Below are 18,532 nucleotides of genomic sequence, written 5' to 3'. Positions count from 1 at the left end.
ATACAGATGCCACAATGAAAATTTTGTGAAAAGATTTAATTACATGACAGGGTTACATTATGAATTCCAGTATATACATTTGCAAATGTTACCATCTACAAGAAAGAATTATACAGTGGTTATCATATGGTAATTTTGCTCTTTCTAATTTCACCAAAAAAAAAGAAATTTTGAAGGATAGAAAGATGACAAAGGCCTTATAAATATTTGATGATCTTGGTCCTTTTTCATACTATGCTGAAGGTTAAGGCCTCTCTGAATTGTCAGCGCTTTTTTAGAATTAGTGCCACAGTTCCAATCTCTTTTCTGATATCCTTCAACTCTTTCTGAATCCTAATGCTGCTTTGCATTTTTGTTCTTTCAGCAAGGAGGTAGGAGATGACTTGGTATGGTATCAGGGGATAGCTGGAGAAATTACAGGTTCCAGGCAAATGAAGCCCAAGGCACTTGTGCATCATTCGCACTCAGTCCGTTCCCTATCCCTTCATTTGTTCAGCACCACATACTGCCAACTTTAACCCTGCTAACTTCCCAGTGCTTTATCCTCAACCTCTGTCACATTCTTGTCCTTTGTGTTCCAAACAATCCCTTCACAGTCAGTCGCTCCTCTTAGAAAAAGTAAGGAGCTTTCAAGCCCAACACCCTCAGCTAGACGATCTACTCCAACCTCACTACACTTTGCTTATTTTAAATTAGTTTTTTGCACAGGTGAGATTAGCATTGGCCAAAATGTTATGACAGCCACACTTAATTACATTTCCATCTTAGAGATGGATTAACTTTCTCAAGACCTATGACAACATGTTTATGTCCCATGAACACTCACCTTTAGTCCAATCGTAAAGAAAACAAAATGAAAAGTTTAAATAAATTAAATGGAAGGGACAGAAAAGGCTCAACTGCAAAATGTTTAATAATGTGGTCAGACAAAGTGGAAAGTGATAGGACTACTGAACTTTTTCAAATTTGTTGATTTCCTGACAAATTCAGAATTCCATGTGCTAGTGGTGGAGAACCGAGGCATGAGGAAGAGGGGACAGGATAGCAAACTATCATGCCAATCATGATACAACCATCCCCACCTCACCAAATATGTGCCTGATGCTTCTCTCCATACAATTCTCCCAGCCTGACAATCTCCTCACCTTGCCCACCCCCCGCTACAGCAATCCCCCTGCCTCAACTCACATTTCCCCCAAGATCTCATAAGATCATGTGATAGGAGCAGAATTAGGCCATTCGGTCCATCAAGTCTACTCTGCCATTCAATCATGGCTGATCAATCTCTCCCTCCTAACCTCATTCTCCTGCCTTCTCCCCATAACACCTGACACCCATGCTAATCAAGAATCTATCTATCTCTGTCTTAAAAAAATATCCATTGACTTGGCCTCCACACATTCTGTGGCAATGAATTCCATAGATTCACCACCCTCTAACTAAAGAAATTCTTCAAGTTCTTCCTAAAGGAACGTCCTTTAATTCTGATGCTTTGATCTCTGGTCCTACTCTCCCACTAGTGGAAACACATCCACTCTATCCACATCTCCATGTTATGATGGGAGTTCATGGAAGAAGAGCTTATTCTGTCATACATAACGCCTTAAGGACCTAAATCGTAGATTTTCAGAGATCCTTCAAAAGAGTGCATCAAGTGCACCACCTGCACCATATCAACAATTATTACAAATCCCACATGCTACAAACCATAAGCCATTACTTGTAAAATAATTGAAAATAAAATCAGGTTATTTACCATTAATATAATATGAATTGATGTACTGGATAGCGGCTCGGCTAACATCAGCTGTTTGAGCCCTTAATGCAATGCCCCAGAGTTGATCCATTCCACAAAGCTGCTTTGGAAAAAGAAAGGAATATACTTCATCATCATTTTAATAAGTACCACCATGAAATCATAGTAAATCTATGATGCAGTAGGCAACCATTTTACTATTTATGTTCATGATAGTCAAAAGAAATTTGAACAGGCCCCAAACATTGGGGATTATGATTCTGTGTCAGACCTTGCACTAAGGAAGAGGGCTGCTGTCAGAAGTGGAAAATTATCCCACAACCAGGACAATGCTGCTCAGTAATTGAAACAAAAATGCCTACAAGCAAGAAGACACAAAACATTCAGGCATTGGCTACTAATACTAGGGGCCAGCCAACTACTATCTCCATCAAGACTGACCCTCGACTTTCAATGTCTTTACCATCACCTAACTCCGACCGTTTAACATGCAAGACACCACTGAGCAGAAACGCAACTGAAAAAAAATCCAGATAAATACTAGAGCTATAAGAGCAGGTCAAAGGATAGGATCACAAAATGCTGGCGTAACTCAGCAGGTCAGGCAGCATCTCTGGAGAGAAGGAATGGGTGACGTTTCGGGTCGAGACCCTTCTTCAGACTGATGTCAGGGGGGGCGGGACAAAGAAAGGATATGGGTGGAGACAGGAAGACAGTGGAAGAATTGGGAAGGGAGAGGGGAATTGAGGAACTATCTAAAGTTAGAGAAGTCAATGTTCATACCGCTGGGCTGTAAGCTGCCCAAGCGAAATATGAGGTGCTGTTCCCCCAATTTGTGGTGGGCTTCACTATGACAATGGAGGAGGCCCATGACAGAAAGGTCAGACTGCGAGTGGGAGGGGGGGTTGAAGTGCTCAGCCACCGGGAGATCAGGTTGGTTAAGGCGGACTGAGCGAAGGTGTTGAGCGAAACGATCGCCGAGCCTGCGTTTGGTCTCGCCAATGTAGAGAAGTTGACATCTGGAACAGCAGATACAATAGATGAGGTTGGAGGAGGTGCAGGTGAACCTCTGCCTCATCTGGAAGGACTGTTTGGGTCCTTGGATGGAGTTGAGGGGAGAGGTAAAGGGACAGGTGTTGCATCTCATGCGGTTGCAGGGGAAAGTGCCTGGGGAAGGGGTGGTTTGGGTAGGAAGGGACAAGTGTACCAGGGAGTTACGGAGGGAACGGTCTCTGCGGAAAGCAGAAAGGGGAGGGGATGGGAAGATGTGGCCAGTAGTGGGATCCCGTTGGAGGTGACGGAAATGTTGGAGGATAATTTGTTGGATACGCTGGCTGATGGGGTGGAAGGTGAGGAAAAGGGGGACTCTGTCCTAGTTACAAATGGGGGGAAGGGGGGGGAGCAAGAGTGAAGCAGCGGGATATAGAGGAGGCCCTAGTGAGAGGCTCATCTATAATGGAAGAGGGGAAGCCCCGTTTCCTAAAGAATAAGGACATCTCTGATGCCTCATCCTGGGCGCAGATGCGGCGTAGACGGAGGAATTGGGAGTAGGGGATAGACTTTTTGCAGGAGACAGGGTGGGAAGAAGTGTAGTCCAGATAGCTGTGGGAGTCAGTTGGTTTGTAGTAGATGTCGGTCACTAGTCTGTCTCCTGTGATGGAGATGGTGAGATCCAGAAACGGTAAGGAGATGTCGGAGATGGTCCAAGTGTATTTAAGAGCAGGATGGAAATTAGTGGTGAAATGTATGAAGTCCGTGAGTTCTGCATGGGTACAGGAGGTAGCACCAATGCAGTCGACAATGTAACGGAGGGAGAGTTCGGGGATCGGCCCAGTATACGTCTGAAACAGGGACTGTTCGACATACCCGACAGAGGCAGGCATAGCTAGGGCCCATGCGAGTGCCCATAGCTACACCTCGGGTTTGGAGGAAGTGAGAGGAGTCAAAGGAGAAGTTGTTGAGAGTAAGAACCAGCTCTGCTAGGCGGAGGAGAGTGTTAGTAGATGGAGATTGGCTGGTTCTACGGTCGAAGAAACGGAGGGCTTCAAGACCATCCTTGTGGGGGATGGAGGTGTAGAGTGACCGGACATCCATGGTAAAGATGAGGGAGTGGGGGCCTCGAAACCGGAAGTTATTGAGGAGACAGAGTGCATGTGAGGTGTCTTGGAGGTAGGTGGGGAGGGATTTGACCAGGGGGGGATAGGATGAATTAGAGGTAGGTGGAAATTACTCCGCTTCGCAGAGCTGGTTCTTACCACCAAATTAATTTCCACATACCTCAACTCCATCCTATCCCCCCTGGTCAAATCCCTCCCCAACAACTGTTCAATTACTGCTCCGGTACAATCACATCTTTACTATAATATGGGATTCAAAATGGAACATTGTTTTCAAGCAGTGAAATAACTGGCACAGCATGCAGCTAACATGAGCATCCAATACGCCTTTTCAACTGTTCAATTACTGCAAATGCTACAAAATCACTCTGTTACTCAGTACTTCAAGACCACCCACTATCTTCCTATTGATTTTTATATTCTTTTGTCCTGTTGCATCCTTCCTTCAAATGCATTACCTTGCAATTCTCTCAATTAAGTTCCACTTGCCACTTTTGTGCCCAACTAATCAGGTATCCTATATCTTCCTGCTTTCCCATGCAGCCAATTACTAATTCTCATCATTCCTTCTGCTTCAAAGACACGAGTTTATTCTTCTTGAACTTGACTGAAAACTTCACCCTTCACATAACGAAAGTGAATTTTCATAATGAGCAATTCATTCCTTTTTTTCAGACAATGAATAGTTATTGCAATAAACTCATATTGCTACCAGTGGTACTAATTCAAAATGAAAGCAACCCTACAATTAATTAAGCAATTAAAAATATATGTTGGGGCTAGCGAGTTGGAAACACTGAAAAAAAATGAAGGGCAGAGTTTGATAAATTTTTAAACGGAAATCCCGTTGAGATATTTACATCATAACCAATTATTTCCCTCATAACTTGCAAGATCCACATAAACAACCACAATGATAACTTCTCAAAAGATGGAAGACAGAGATAGATTAGGCAGAGCTTTACAAAGCCTTACCATAGTAATGATTAACAAATAATGAGAATCAATCAGACATGACATTCTTTCATGTACACTAAATGTCAACATTATTCTGATTAGTCCAAGAACCCACAGTGAATTGGATAAATTGTCTTTTTTTTCCATTCTGGAAAGGCTTTCTTCCTATTTCACTGTATTGCAGGAACCACATCTCAGTAGGTGCTTATAAAAAGTTTCTCTTCAAAAGTAAAACAAACAAATGACACAACAAATTAAAGCTGTTAATTTTGAAAGCAATGCCTGTATCAATCTTTTACTCTCTTTACAGAAATGATTTACGATTGTAGAGTTGACGAAATCCAATTATAAATAATTTGAAAAGTTCTCATAGGTATATTATTGGATGAAATAGAAATAAAATTTGTAGATCCGGTAATTGCCAAACAATAAATTCTCAATTTTGCATGCAGTTTTAATTGCTTCAACTTGTCATACCTACTAATGCATTTTGGTACCTACAAGTCCCTCATTCCAGTAGCTCCTTAGCAGCTTGGACATTCCTTCTGAAGTGTTATGCCATGAATTAGTCTTTCATCTGAAACCTTTGTGCAATTTATGAATATTCTTTAATAGTGACAACTTTTTTGTTTATACTGCATGCCTCTTAAACAAAACCAGGATATTATATACTAAGGCAGCATCATTAGTTGTCCTACTACGTTTCAACACGTGGGGTTTGTTTATTATTATCCAGTGAAAAACTTTGTTTGGCACGCCATCTAGTCAAATCATACTATACACGAGTACAATCAAGCCACACACAAGTACAACAGGTAGAGCAAAGAAATAAAATAACCAGAATTCAGAATGTGGTGCTACAGCATAATAATGTTACAGCTCCAGAGAAAAAACAGATGTAAACTGCAGGGGCTGCAATGAGGTCAGCACGGAGATCAGGGACTATGAATGAATGAATGAATTAATTAATACTTTATTGTCACATGTGACAAGTCACAGCGAAATTCTTTGCTTGCATACCCAAGGTATGCAAAAGTCACCACATAACGGCACTGATAAAGTTCCAAAGCATACACAGTCCAGTGTACTTTGTATACAGACTAGACCCTTAACTTATGAGAAGTCTGTTAACAGCGGGGAAAAAGCAGTCTCTGAATCTGGTGGGGTGCATTTTTGTATTGCCCGCCTGACGGAAGAGGAGAGAAGAAAGGATGACTGGGGTGTAAATGATTATGTTGGCTGTTTTTCCGAGGCACCATGAAGTGTAGATAGAGTTGATCTACCGTAGGTAGGAGGAGGCAGGTTTGTGTGATAGAGTGTATATCAGATCTTTCAGATTTCTGCCCAGGCGCCTCTTTTTAAATTGTGTCTTTTAGTCGAAAGCCATCTTCCTCATTCTTCCTTCCCTTCCTGCATGTGATTTCATCAACTATTTATCCATGCATTTACTATTGTGTGTGCAAACTTGTAAAATCAGTTACTACCCTATTACTTTATTAACAAGATATGTGTTACTGAATAACTTAAATTATGCACTTTCCCCCCGAGTTAATCATTTATATGGAAAAGAGCAGTAAAATTAATACTGGACCCAAAATATCCAGCTGGATACTTCCTTCCAGTCTGTGAGAAATACATTGTCTCCACTAATCTCTGCTTTCCATTCCTTTTCATCATTTAAATCAAAAATGAATAACATAATGAAATGGCCTCAAACGTATCGCATCATTCGGTAATCACCATAGATTTTGCTTCTTTCTTAACACCTGGTATTCAAACTGAAGTATTGATATGTTAGTTTAAATTCCACATCGATTAATGCAGTAACAAAAATCAAAGTGCTGCAACTAAAATATCTATCTTTGAAATCATTGGAAGTGGCAGAACAGGTTGAGAAATTAGTCTACAAGGCATACGAAATATGCATAATTTGGGGCTTTATCTTGAGGGGTACAGAGTATAAATGCAGAGTGTCTGTGTGCTGGCCCCAAAAGATGATCTACTATCAGCCACAAAAATCATTCCACTCTTTTCATTGTGAATGGCTTAATACTACTCATGCATGGTATGATTTGACTGAATAGCAAACAAAACACATTTTTGGACTTCAGTGGATAGAAAGAAGACGAAGGAATACTTGCTATCTTTCTCTTCCATACATATGCTCTTTCTAACACTAAAGTATCAAATAGAGTTTATTGTCAGAAGCACAAGTACAGTGAGGTACAGATTCAATGAATATTGTTCCTCTCTGGTGAGGTACTTTGCATTTTGCTCAAGATTGCAGCATCTAAAGGTGCTTGTATCTACACGAATGGTTCCTTAGATAAGGGACCATGGTTACAAAAATAGCTGAGAAGGGCCATGACTGTTTTTGTTTGCGGAGACCGAGGTGAGAACCATCCAAAAGAAACATCCACCCAGTGGATAGTGGAAGGCTGCTCTCACTGGAGGAATAGTTGAGGACAAGAGTAATAAGTGTAAAATGGAGGGGAAGAGAGTTCAGAGTGACACAAGAAAAAACGTTTTTTTACCCAGTCTGTGGTTGGAATCTGGAATGAACTAAATGCAGCTGTGGTGGAAGCAGGTTCTGCTGTACCCTGCAGGAGTGAATTAGATAAATATATGGTGGGAAAATATTTGTGAAGCAACAAAAGAAAGGTCATCGTAGACAGTCAATATAATGGATACGATTAGCTGATGGCTTGCTTCGGTGCCATAACAATTTTATGATTCTGATTAATAATACAGACATCCAGAAACTATTTCAGACACATGAGGTTTAAAATAAAACATAATTGTGGATGTCCTACTTACTGGGAAATATTATCACCCATTTAATCGAGTCATGCAAAAAACAAGATTATGAGTCACAGAGTCATAGAGTGATACAGTGTGGAAACAGTCCCTTTGGCCCAACTTGCCCACACCAACCAATGTGTCCCATCTACACTAATCCCACTTGCCTGCGTTTGGCCCATATCCCTCTAAACCTGTACGATCCATGTATCTGTCCAATTGCTTCTAAAATGTTGTGATAGTCCCTGCCTCAACTACCTCCTCCATACACCCACCACCCTTTGTGTGAAAACGTTACCACTCAGAGTCCTATTAAATCTTTCCCCCCTCAACTTAAACCTATGCCCCCTGGTTCTCGATTCTGAGTAAAAGAGTGTGCGTCTACCCGATCTATTTCCCTCATGGTTTTTATATATCTTTATAAAATCACTTCTCATCCTCCTGCGCTCCAGGGAATAGAGTCCCAGCCTGCTCAACCTGCTGGAAGAGATAAAGTTGAGGCAGGGACTCTCGCAACATTTAAGAAGCAATTGGACAGGTACATGGATAGGACAGGTTTAGAGGGATATGGGCCAAATGCAGGCAGGTGGGACTAGTGTAGATGGCCAGCTGGTCGGTGTGGATAAGTTGGGCCAAAGGACCTGTTTCCACACTGTATGACTCTCTGACTCTATGATGACAACCAACAAATGCAATGCTTTTTGTAATATATGTACTTTTAAAAGTGAATATATTTACTTTTTTAAATGAACTATACTAACAAATATCCAATTAGATTTTTTAAAAGTTGCATCTGAAGAATTGTTAGGCCACAAGGAACTATTCCCCTCATCATTGGCAGAATACCAAAAAATAAAACACAACTGGTTGAAAATTTAGCCTGTCTGTTAAATTAAATTAGGTCTCAGGATTTCAAAGCAAACTCCTGTCAAATTTTCCTATGGTTATCTGAAATGCCACAAACTCATTCTGGCAATTATCAACTCACAGTCAAATTTAAGTATTACTGGGAGAAATTGTCTATTTTCCAATGGGAAAAGTTTAATTGTTATGCCCAACTCAAGGCAACTATTAACACATTAATCGGCCTGTAAGAGGAATTGCAGCTGCAAGTGACTTTGCCCAAAACATTGCATGCTAACATCAGACTTGTACAGAAATTTCTACAATACAAAATTTTATTTTTCTCTCACCTCCGAACTGGAACCACCATCGTATGCACTGGTTGCAAGACGAGCCAGATTGCACAAATGCTGGAACAGATTTAAACCAGTCATGCTGATCGTTTCTGGTTTTAATTGTGGCATCTGAAATATATAAACACACAATTTGACGGAATGAGAAAACACATGAAGTGGCCACCGATAGGTTAGCCAAACTATAATGGACAAAACAAAAGCTTACAAAAAAAGTAGCCCCACTGACTAGCTACTTCACCTTCACTGGCATTTCATCCTTCATTTACACACACACACCTATAAAGTATGAAGAAAATCCTGCAGGAATGCTGGATACACAAGGAAATAAACTGCAATTTTTACTCACCTTTTCTAAAAATAAATGTTTGTAGGTCTCCATGCCCATTGCATGTTGGTCTTTACTGCGAACTTGATTAAGGAACCAGTGTAATGCATCATCAAAGCATTCAGGGTCTTCCACAAGACAATGCCATAAGATATCCACCTGATCAAGACTTAGTCCTAAAGTAAAAAGCAGAGGTGTTGCAGTTGAATTTCTTGAGGTGGGGGAATAGAAAAAATGTTTGTGAAATAATTAAAAATGACAGAGGTACTAAAATTAAGCTTTTAACATGGTATGAAAAGTGAAAAATTAAAAAACAATGTAAAACATTTAAACTAATGTGCGACTTTGATTTCTTGCAGCCACTTCTCTCCAGTGAAATCAATGGACTGCTGTGTTCAAACACAAATATGCAGAAATCCTAAACATACTAGTACTTGGGTGGTGATCCAATAATTGGTCTGTCTGGAATCTTAATTAGATTTTACTCATTTAATCAATTTTCATTTAAATAAATAATGAGATAATATAGTTAATAGTTTAACGTTCTCATTTCTGTCCAAATTACCCAATTTATAGTACAACAAAGCTATATATTGCACTGTTTGAGATAGTTCAGATGCTTGAAACCTGTAAAATTGTTTCTAAAAGATCATCAGCTCCCACATGCCTCAAAGGCCAACTTAGTTTGACTGACATCGCACAGTTCTATGCTCCTACCAAATGAACAAAGGAATTTAGTCCAGATAAATTAGTACTTATTATTAGTAATTATAATTAGTTTCGAAAAGTACAGCTCTGAAATGGGTCCCGTCAACCTACAATGTCTGTGTCGAACATGATGCCAAGATAAACTAATCTCATCTGCTTGCTTATGATCAAAATCCCACCATTCACTACATATCCATGTTCCTATCTAAAAGCCTCTTAAACGGCAAAACATTCACAAAAACAACTTTTCTTAAGCTGCACTACAGTTGCTAATCAAGCAAGAAATTACTTACTAAAATGGTCTGGAGATCCAAGTGTTGAAAAAACACAGGTCAGAAACTGCAGGCGAACTTGTACCTCAGCACCATGACTGTATCTAAATTGAACAGGACAGCAGAAACAATGTTGAGAAAGTTTGAAGAAAATATTGATCAGTTTACTCTTCAAGTTGCCTATATTTTTCAATTGCTAAAATAATGCAGTGGTAAGTCAGACAATAATTATGAAGACGCAGACGGATTTCAAAATTAATCTTTTTTTTAATTTTCAAAACTCAACATGATACATGCATGATAGAACTGATACCTTTCCTGGTTTGATGATGTAGAATCATACCAAAATGAAATGAACTCCCCAAGTTTCTTCAGGCTTGGAAAATAAGAGTTACCAGATGCCCAACAATGGTGTTCCCTTATTCACAAATAAACTCAGTAATTATGGAGCAGCAAATCTTAGCATCAGTGTGAGGGTGATTTGAGGAGAAGACAGAGAGATAGGATTAATCTGCATTTCAAGAGGTAGGATGCAGGTACAGCTGGCAGGTAGAGCAGGCAGTGAAGAAAGCTAATGGCATGTTGGCCTTCACAACAAGAGGAGTTGAGGTCCTTCTGCAGTTATACAGGGCCCTGGTGAGACACCAGGAGTATTGTGTGCAGTTTTGGTCTCCAAATTTGATGAAGGACATTCTTGTTATTTAGGGAGTGCAGTGTAGGTTCACAAGGTTAATTCCCGGGTTGGCAGGACTGTCATATGTTGAAAGAATGGAGCGATTGGGCTTGCATTCACTGAAATTTAGAAGGATGAGAGGGGATCTTATTGAAACATATAAGATTATTAAGGATTGGGCACGCTAGAGGCAGGAAACATGTTCCCGAATCTGGGGGAGTCCAGAACCAGGGGCCACAGTTTAAGAATATGGGGTAGGCCATTTAGAATGGAGACGAGGAAAAACTTTTTCACCCAGAGAGTTGTGAATCTGTAGAATTCTCTGCCTCAGAAGGCATTGTGTACAGTTTTGGTCTCCTAATTTGAGGAAGGACATCCTTGTAATTGAGGCAGTGCAGCGTAGGTTCAAGAGATGGCGGGACTGACATATGAGGAAAGATTGAAAAGACTAGGCTTGTATTCACTGGAATTTAGGGGAATGAGAGGGGATCTTATAGAAACATATAAAATTATAAAAGGACTGGACAAGCTAGATGCAGGAAAAATGTTCCCAATGTTGGGCGAGTCCAGAACCAGGGGCCACAGTCTTAGAATAAAGGGGAGGCCATTTAAAACTGAGGTGAAAAAAAACTTTTCCACCCAGAGAGTTGTGAATTTGTGGAATTCTCTGCTACAGAGGGCAGTGGAAGCCAAGTCACTGGATGGATTTAAGAGAGAGTTAGATAGAGCTCTGAGCTAGTGGAATCAAGGGATATGGGGAGAAGGTAGGCACGAGGTATTGATTGAGGACCCAAAACATCACCCATTCCTTCTATCCAGAGATGCTGCCTGCCCCGCTGAATTACTCCAGCATTTTGTGTCTAACTGACAGATGATAGGTGGAAGCAGGTGAGGAAGAAGATAATGGACAGATGGAGTAGGAATGGGATCAAAGACCAGTAGAAACCTATATGCAATCCCATCATGATTTACTGTAATCATCATGCCCCGAGTATGATGCAAAGTGAAGAGATTTTGTTGGTAAATGTAATTTAAAGGTAGAGCTTCCTTCAACTAAATTATCCACAGTTGACATTAAAATAACTGAAAAAATTTAAGTTAAATACAGTCAAGGCATAAAGCTCATTTCAATTTCATATCATTGTTTTTTCAGTGGATAACTAAATTAGTGATATTTTATGTTGCATTTGATGCTTAGATCATTCAATTTCTGAGATAAATAAACAGCATAATTTCCACATATTCCAAACTATGAAAAGGATTTTGCATATTACATTTAACTGATCTACAACTCAAAAAGGTGTTAGATAATCAGTCAATTATACTTACAACAAATGTTTATTCACACTCTCTCTGACTGCCTGAATGTAGTGTATCAGATTGTCAAAAAAGAGTTTCATCATGCTTAGTTCCTTTTCAGCCCACCTAGACAACAGCAACAACAAATCTAAGTATATTTTCCATGAGTTTGTACATCCATAACTGTTAAATCTTTATTTTCACAAGATTGCATTTAATTCATTACTCTACAGGCAACCACCAAATTACGGCCATTCAGGTAACAGAAATTTGCCCTTACAGAATTCATAAATCACTACTCAAAATTTTGAAATACACAGTAAAATTAATTCTTATGGCATCTATATTTCTTTTGTGATAAAATAACAATTTTTTCCAATCGCATTTCAAGTTACAGCTGCGCATAACATAGCTTTGCATTTATTAAAATTCTAATATGGATGTTTTCGAAAAACGGAACACCCTCAATTCCTTTCATAATGCAGGGATCATTGCTTGCAATACCTCTTTGAAATAGCTCATGGTTAATTTGAAGTTAAATTGTTGCACTATCGTATTGACAGAAACAAGTTTATGGATATATCCATAATTGATCCATGTGATCAATGCCTGAATTTAATTGTTGTCAGACCCAAACCAAGCATGGTCAACCCCTCTGCCCTCTCCAAAGTTGCAATCATGCATAATAATTTGTGTTTCTCTTGTTTTTTTATCACAGCAGATTATCCCCAAAGCACTTCATTTGAATGGTATATTATTGTCACATGTGATACAGTGGGAAAAAAATGCTTTGCATTCTACCCAATCATACTATACACAAGTACAAAAAAAAATCATACATGGGTACAACAGGCAATTCAAAAAGAGAAAAACAGTGCAGAATATAGACACAAAATGCTGGAATAACTCAGCGAGTCAGGCAGCACCTCGAGAGAGAAGGAATGGGTCGAAACCCTTCTTCAGACTGATGTCAGGGGAGGGGGCGGGACAAAGATAGCATGTAGTTGGAGACAGGAAGACTAGTGGGAGAACTGGGCAGGGGGAGGGGAAAGAGAGGGACAGAGGAACTATCTGAAGTTAGAGAAGTTAATGTTCATACTGTTGGGGTGTAAATTGCCCAAGCGAAATATGAGATGTTGTTCCTCCAATTTTCGCTGGACCTCACTATGACAATGGAGGAGGACCAGGGCAGAAAGGTCAGATTGGGAATGGGAATGTCTGCCAATCCAAAGTAGGGCCAGAGTTAGCCTTTGTTGGAATTATGTGGATATTTGTTCAGAAGACATTCTCATAATAGTCTGGGTGGTTCAGTTTTAGTTAGTTGCCAGGACAGGGCTGGTGCCTGTTTTAGAAAATAGAGTTTGTGGTTGGAATCATTGCTTGGTCTTCTCAACATTTGACTAGACAAGATTCTTCATCTGATACTGGATGTCAGAAAAACAAACTAACAATTTAGAGGCAGCAGAGATCAAGAACAATGTTGGAGAGGCAGAACTGTGCTTTATCAATTTACATGAAAACTGACTCTGTGACAAATGGCAGCATATAATTGAACAAATAGATGAGGGCCAATGAAAGCTTGGACACTAAAACACCTCAAACATCTTCTGGAACAAGCATCAATTTAACTTTTTCAAGTAACATTTTGTCATGGATACAAGTTATTAGTTATTGACAAACTGCCCTTAATAACAACATTTTAATTTCACCACACGACTATCACAAAACTTGCATCCGAAATACGGGCACTTTGCAGATTGTTCTTTGCAGACAGTCCTAGAGTGTTGGTAAGAAATAATAGCGATTCTACCAGCATTCATCATAGAGTCATAGAGTGATACAGTGTGGAAACAGGCCCTACGGCCCAACTTGCCCATACCGGCCAACATGTCCCAGCCCCACTAGTCCCACCTGCCTGCGCTTGGTCCATATCCCTCCAAACATGTCCTATCCATGTACCTGTCTAACTGTTTCTTAAACATAGGGATAGTCCTAGCCTCAACTACCTCCTCTGGCAGCTTGTTCCATACATCCACCACCCTTTGTGTGAAAAGGTTATCCCTCAGATTCCTATTAAATCTTTGCCCCTTCACCTTAAACCTATGTCCTCTGGTCATCAATTCCCCTATTCTGGGCAAGAGATTCTGTGCATCTACTCGATCTATTCCTCTCATGATTTTATACACCTCAATAAGATCACCCCTCATCCTCCTGTGCTCCAAGGAATAGAGACCAAGCCTACTCAACCTCTCTCTATAGCTCAGACCCTCTAGTCCTGGCAACATCCTCATAAATCTTCTCTGAACCCTTTCAAGCTTGACAATATCTTTCCTACAACATGGTGCCCAGAACTGAACACAATACTCTAAATGCCGTCTCACCAATGCTTTATACAACTGCGACATGACCTCCCAACTTCTATACTCAATACTCTGACTGATGAAGGCCAATGTTCCAAAAGCCTTTTTGACCACCTTATCTACCTGCGACTCGACCTTCAAGGAACCATGCACCTGCACTCCCAGATCCGTATTCAAAATTGATAGCAATCTGGCAGCATATGCTGCAGTTAAACAAGAAAATCCAAAAGCCACTGTCAGTCATTTCCTGCTCTTTCAACGGATGTGCTGTTTTAATGCCTTCTCATTTAAATTTCAGAAAATCAATGAATCAATAAAAACTTTTGGTTTTTATGAACCATTCTCATTAAAACAAATTTGTAAAATATTAGTTCAGTATATAAAATATAAATGGGTATTTAATTGCATGTAAGGTCAGTGTTATGTTACAGTTCTACAAGACATTGGTGAGGCTGCATTTGGGGTATGGTGTTCAGATTTAGTCACCCTGCCATAGGAAGGATGTCATTAAGCTAGAAAGCATACAGAGACGATGTATAAGAACGTGGCCAGGACTTGGGAGCCTGAGCTATAGAGAGGTTTAGCAGGCGAGGACTTTATTCCTTGAGTGCAGGAGGCAGAGGGGAGATCTTACAGTAGGGGAATAGATTGGGTGAATGCACAATCTTTTACTCAGAGTAGGGGAAATCAGGAACCAGAGGACATAGGTGTAAGGTGAGAAGGGAAAGATTTACTAAGAACCTGAGGGGCTTTCATCACTTTAGCTGACACTGAAAAGGTCGTATTAAATGGTTGTACTGTCAATCCCACTTAATTAATGTGAGATTTTATACCTCTTTAAAAATAGAATTTATTAAAGGCCTCACTATATTTCACTGTTGCCTCAACCTTATTTGCATTTTGCTGTTTAAGTCATCCACTGCAAATGACTAAAACCTATGCTGACATTTTGCTTGTCACTTTCTGCTGTCTGAAAATTGTCACATTAATGGAATGCTCAGATACTGGCTGACATTACTAATGTTGGATGCTAAAGATGATAAGAAATATGGAGACACAGGAGAGTGCAGATAATGAATTCAGAAGCAAAAAACAAACTGCTGGAGGAATACAGCAGGATAGCCAGCATCTGCGGAGATAGAGGGATAATCAACCTTTTGGGATAAGACGCTACAAAATAAATCATACACTGTAGCAATAAAGAGAAAAGTGAAACCAATGTCCAGTGCATTCCAATATTTTTGGGGGAAGCTTTCTTTCAGGTCAACAACAAACATCATCATTAGACCAGTAATTGCAAAACCTACCAAAATATATTGCACAGGGAGAAAGGGAGAAATTACAACACAAAACTGGAAACTTAGTGCAGTAGAATTTTTCTGAAAATTCTGTTATTTTTTAATGTATTCCGAATTTAGTTCAGCCAAGATATATCTTCTGTCCAACATTATTGCCATGTTTTGAGGTGAAGTACGTCAAATGGTAACCATTTTTTATGTATGACGCTTTTAAAAAGAGTGAGATACTAGACACAAGAAATGATACCCTTTGTCCTTTATCTGTGTACTGTGGACAGCTTGATTGTATTCATGTATAGTCTTTTCTTTGACCAGATAGCATGCAAAAAAAAGCATTGCACTGCACCTTGGTACACATGACAATAATAAGCAAAACTAAAATATTCTCAAAACATATTCAAAGGTTGCATCTTGCAAAGTTACTAATCCAGAGCATAAGTACATATTGAACCATGCTGAAGGAGTACTGTATTTTTAGTAGCACTATTCTCAGATGAGTCTGTGGCTCCAAATGGGAGTAGCAGAAAACACTGATCTTACAATTTTCCATTAAACAACCAAAAACAATTGATGAACTTAATTGCTCTTTGTGGGGTTGCTCTTTTTAAAATGGATTTTGTGTTTTCTATGTCCACATAAACAAAAACATTATTTGACTTCTAATTAATATAAAGTGTTGAGATAATTTACAGGTGCGCTGAGCAACTTAAAAAAAATATTTCGCTAAGCACGAAGTAATTTTTAAAAAAAATTTAAATTACAAATTTATAAGCAAACCAACTAAGAAGATGAGTTAAAAATTATAATCAATTTCACAATCTTGAATTACTCACATGGTTATCCAATGCGTGTCATAACTGCTGCCAAATTGTTGAAAGGTGCCAAAAAGTTTAGGCAAAAGACGAAGTGAGACTACCACTGACCTGAATAAAGGGAATTAATCTGGGCATTATTAATATAAAACAAATCATTTAATATTGGATGGCAAAAATCATTTTATTTCAAATAGCAAACATCATGCAGTCAAAAGGTTTTCTGAATGTGCAATTTATTAATGTGATTAATTTGCTATCTAAAATCACAAGACAAGAGTAATTGATTGTTTTGTAATCAGAAATTAAAATTTCAAGTAATGTAAAGAGTCAAGCACTTACAGCATATTTTAAGAATTAATAGCAATTTAACTTTATCTTACACTTTAATCTTACCTATCATTTGCTAGGTTTTCTAAACAACCTTCAATGAATCTCATTCTAATCTGCCGGTCAGTAAACCAGCACACAAGGGAGCACAGCAGTTTCTCAGCTTCATTTATCAATCCCTCTGAGAGATGTACCTATGCAAACAAACAATAAGTAAGCAAAGACACTATATTTAAACAGTTCTAAATTGTTCTAATGAAGATAAACATACCGCATCTTCATCTTGTACCAAGTCCCAAAGAAGAGTATTACCCTTCTTGCAAACATTGTCTAAATTGATATCCGTGACTGCATTGGAATTGTATTGATGCTTATGAACACTGGGAGCTGAGGAAAGAAGATACAGGATCCATGTACTACAATACAAAAATGATTCAACAACAGATAATACATGGAATTGCAATCTACAATCTAAAATCAAGTACAGTGTAATGATCTCAATAGACAATAGACAATAGGTGCAGGAGGAGGCCATTCGGCCCTTCGAGCCAGCACCGCCATTCAATGTGATCATGGCTGATCATTCTCAATCAGTACCCCGTTCCTGCCTTCTCCCCATAACCCCCTGACTCCGCTATCCTTAAGAGCTCTATCTAGCTCTCTCTTGAATGCATTCAGAGAATTGACCTCCACTGCCTTCTCCCCTCATTGTATATCAAAAGGTTAGTTTTCAAAATGTCAACCTCTTAATATGAATTTACCTTCCTACAAATAATTCCCTTTTCTCAATTTTTGGTGAACAGCAAACTTTAAATTTTAGACATTACACTTCTATTTGTAACCAGAACATTTAAATTTTGAACAGGATGATGGGGACCGTACATAACAGACCATCGTTAAGTAATATGAACTAAGCCAGATAAATTCAAATAATTATTCTATGGTCTTAAACATAGCAAAATATCTGCAACAAATAAAAATAAAGTCATACCAGTTATTCAAGCCCAAAATAAAATGAGTTAATTAAATAAAATTGTAAAATAAAACTTTATGGCAATGATTATATCCGTAGTGGCATCATGTTCTCACGTTTCAAATGTTCTTTCTCCTAGGCATTAATTAATTTATTTCAGACTTTTTTCTAGGTCTCACATCTTTGGATCAGCCAGTATGCTGTGGGAACATATAAACAATTTCCCCATAAGTATACTGGACTGACAAGCAGCTTCCACTCTGAAGCAAATGCTAAATGCTATTTCCCCTATCAGGACTTGCTGTAGGAATCAGTGGTACTGCAACATCCATTCCAATACACTTCCACTCAAAGTCATACAAAGCTATTAATCTGAGTATTTTATTCCTATTATCCCAGAGGAAGATGAACTATTTCTGTCCGTGGAGATTTCAGAGTTTTTTTTGTCATTTGATGATCACTCAACATGCCAAATTCAAACAGGGGTACAAACCCAAATTTAAAGAAAGACTTACATTTACACAAAACGTTCCACAGTCTCAGTAAGTCCCTATGTGCTGTAACCCAATCAGAATTTTTGAAGTGTAATCACTACTACATGTAGGAAACATGGCATCTGATTTATGCACAGTAACGTCCCACAAATACTATTGC

General features: G+C 39.1%; 1 protein-coding gene across 8 annotated transcripts in view; it reads right to left on the bottom strand.

The window, feature by feature from the left end:
- usp34 (ubiquitin specific peptidase 34) overlaps window positions 1-18,532 on the bottom strand; it is a 204,494-nt gene that overhangs the window by 124,994 nt on the left and 60,968 nt on the right. For 3 of the 8 annotated variants that reach the window (XR_013547613.1, XM_078404725.1, XM_078404728.1), the window contains exons 16-25: window positions 18,394-18,435; window positions 17,177-17,292; window positions 16,972-17,099; window positions 16,597-16,686; window positions 12,136-12,231; window positions 10,155-10,237; window positions 9,175-9,329; window positions 8,823-8,936; window positions 7,365-7,430; window positions 1,757-1,859 (exon numbers count right to left, since the gene is read on the bottom strand). Coding sequence is in view for 7 of the 8 variants with exons in the window: in XM_078404725.1 (XP_078260851.1) it covers window positions 1,757-1,859; window positions 7,365-7,430; window positions 8,823-8,936; window positions 9,175-9,329; window positions 10,155-10,237; window positions 12,136-12,231; window positions 16,597-16,686; window positions 16,972-17,099; window positions 17,177-17,292; window positions 18,394-18,435 (993 nt within the window). In the remaining variant the exon portion in view is untranslated. The remainder of the gene's footprint in view (window positions 1-1,756; window positions 1,860-7,364; window positions 7,431-8,822; window positions 8,937-9,174; window positions 9,330-10,154; window positions 10,238-12,135; window positions 12,232-16,596; window positions 16,687-16,971; window positions 17,100-17,176; window positions 17,293-18,393; window positions 18,436-18,532) is intronic. The other 5 variants (XM_078404726.1, XM_078404729.1, XM_078404730.1 and 2 more) reach the window with 5 other exon arrangements.

This window comes from Rhinoraja longicauda, chromosome 9 (genome assembly GCF_053455715.1).
Source record: "Rhinoraja longicauda isolate Sanriku21f chromosome 9, sRhiLon1.1, whole genome shotgun sequence".
In the NCBI taxonomy this organism is placed as follows: Eukaryota; Metazoa; Chordata; class Chondrichthyes; order Rajiformes; family Arhynchobatidae; genus Rhinoraja; species Rhinoraja longicauda.
This window is presented reverse-complemented; position numbering and strand designations above follow the sequence as displayed.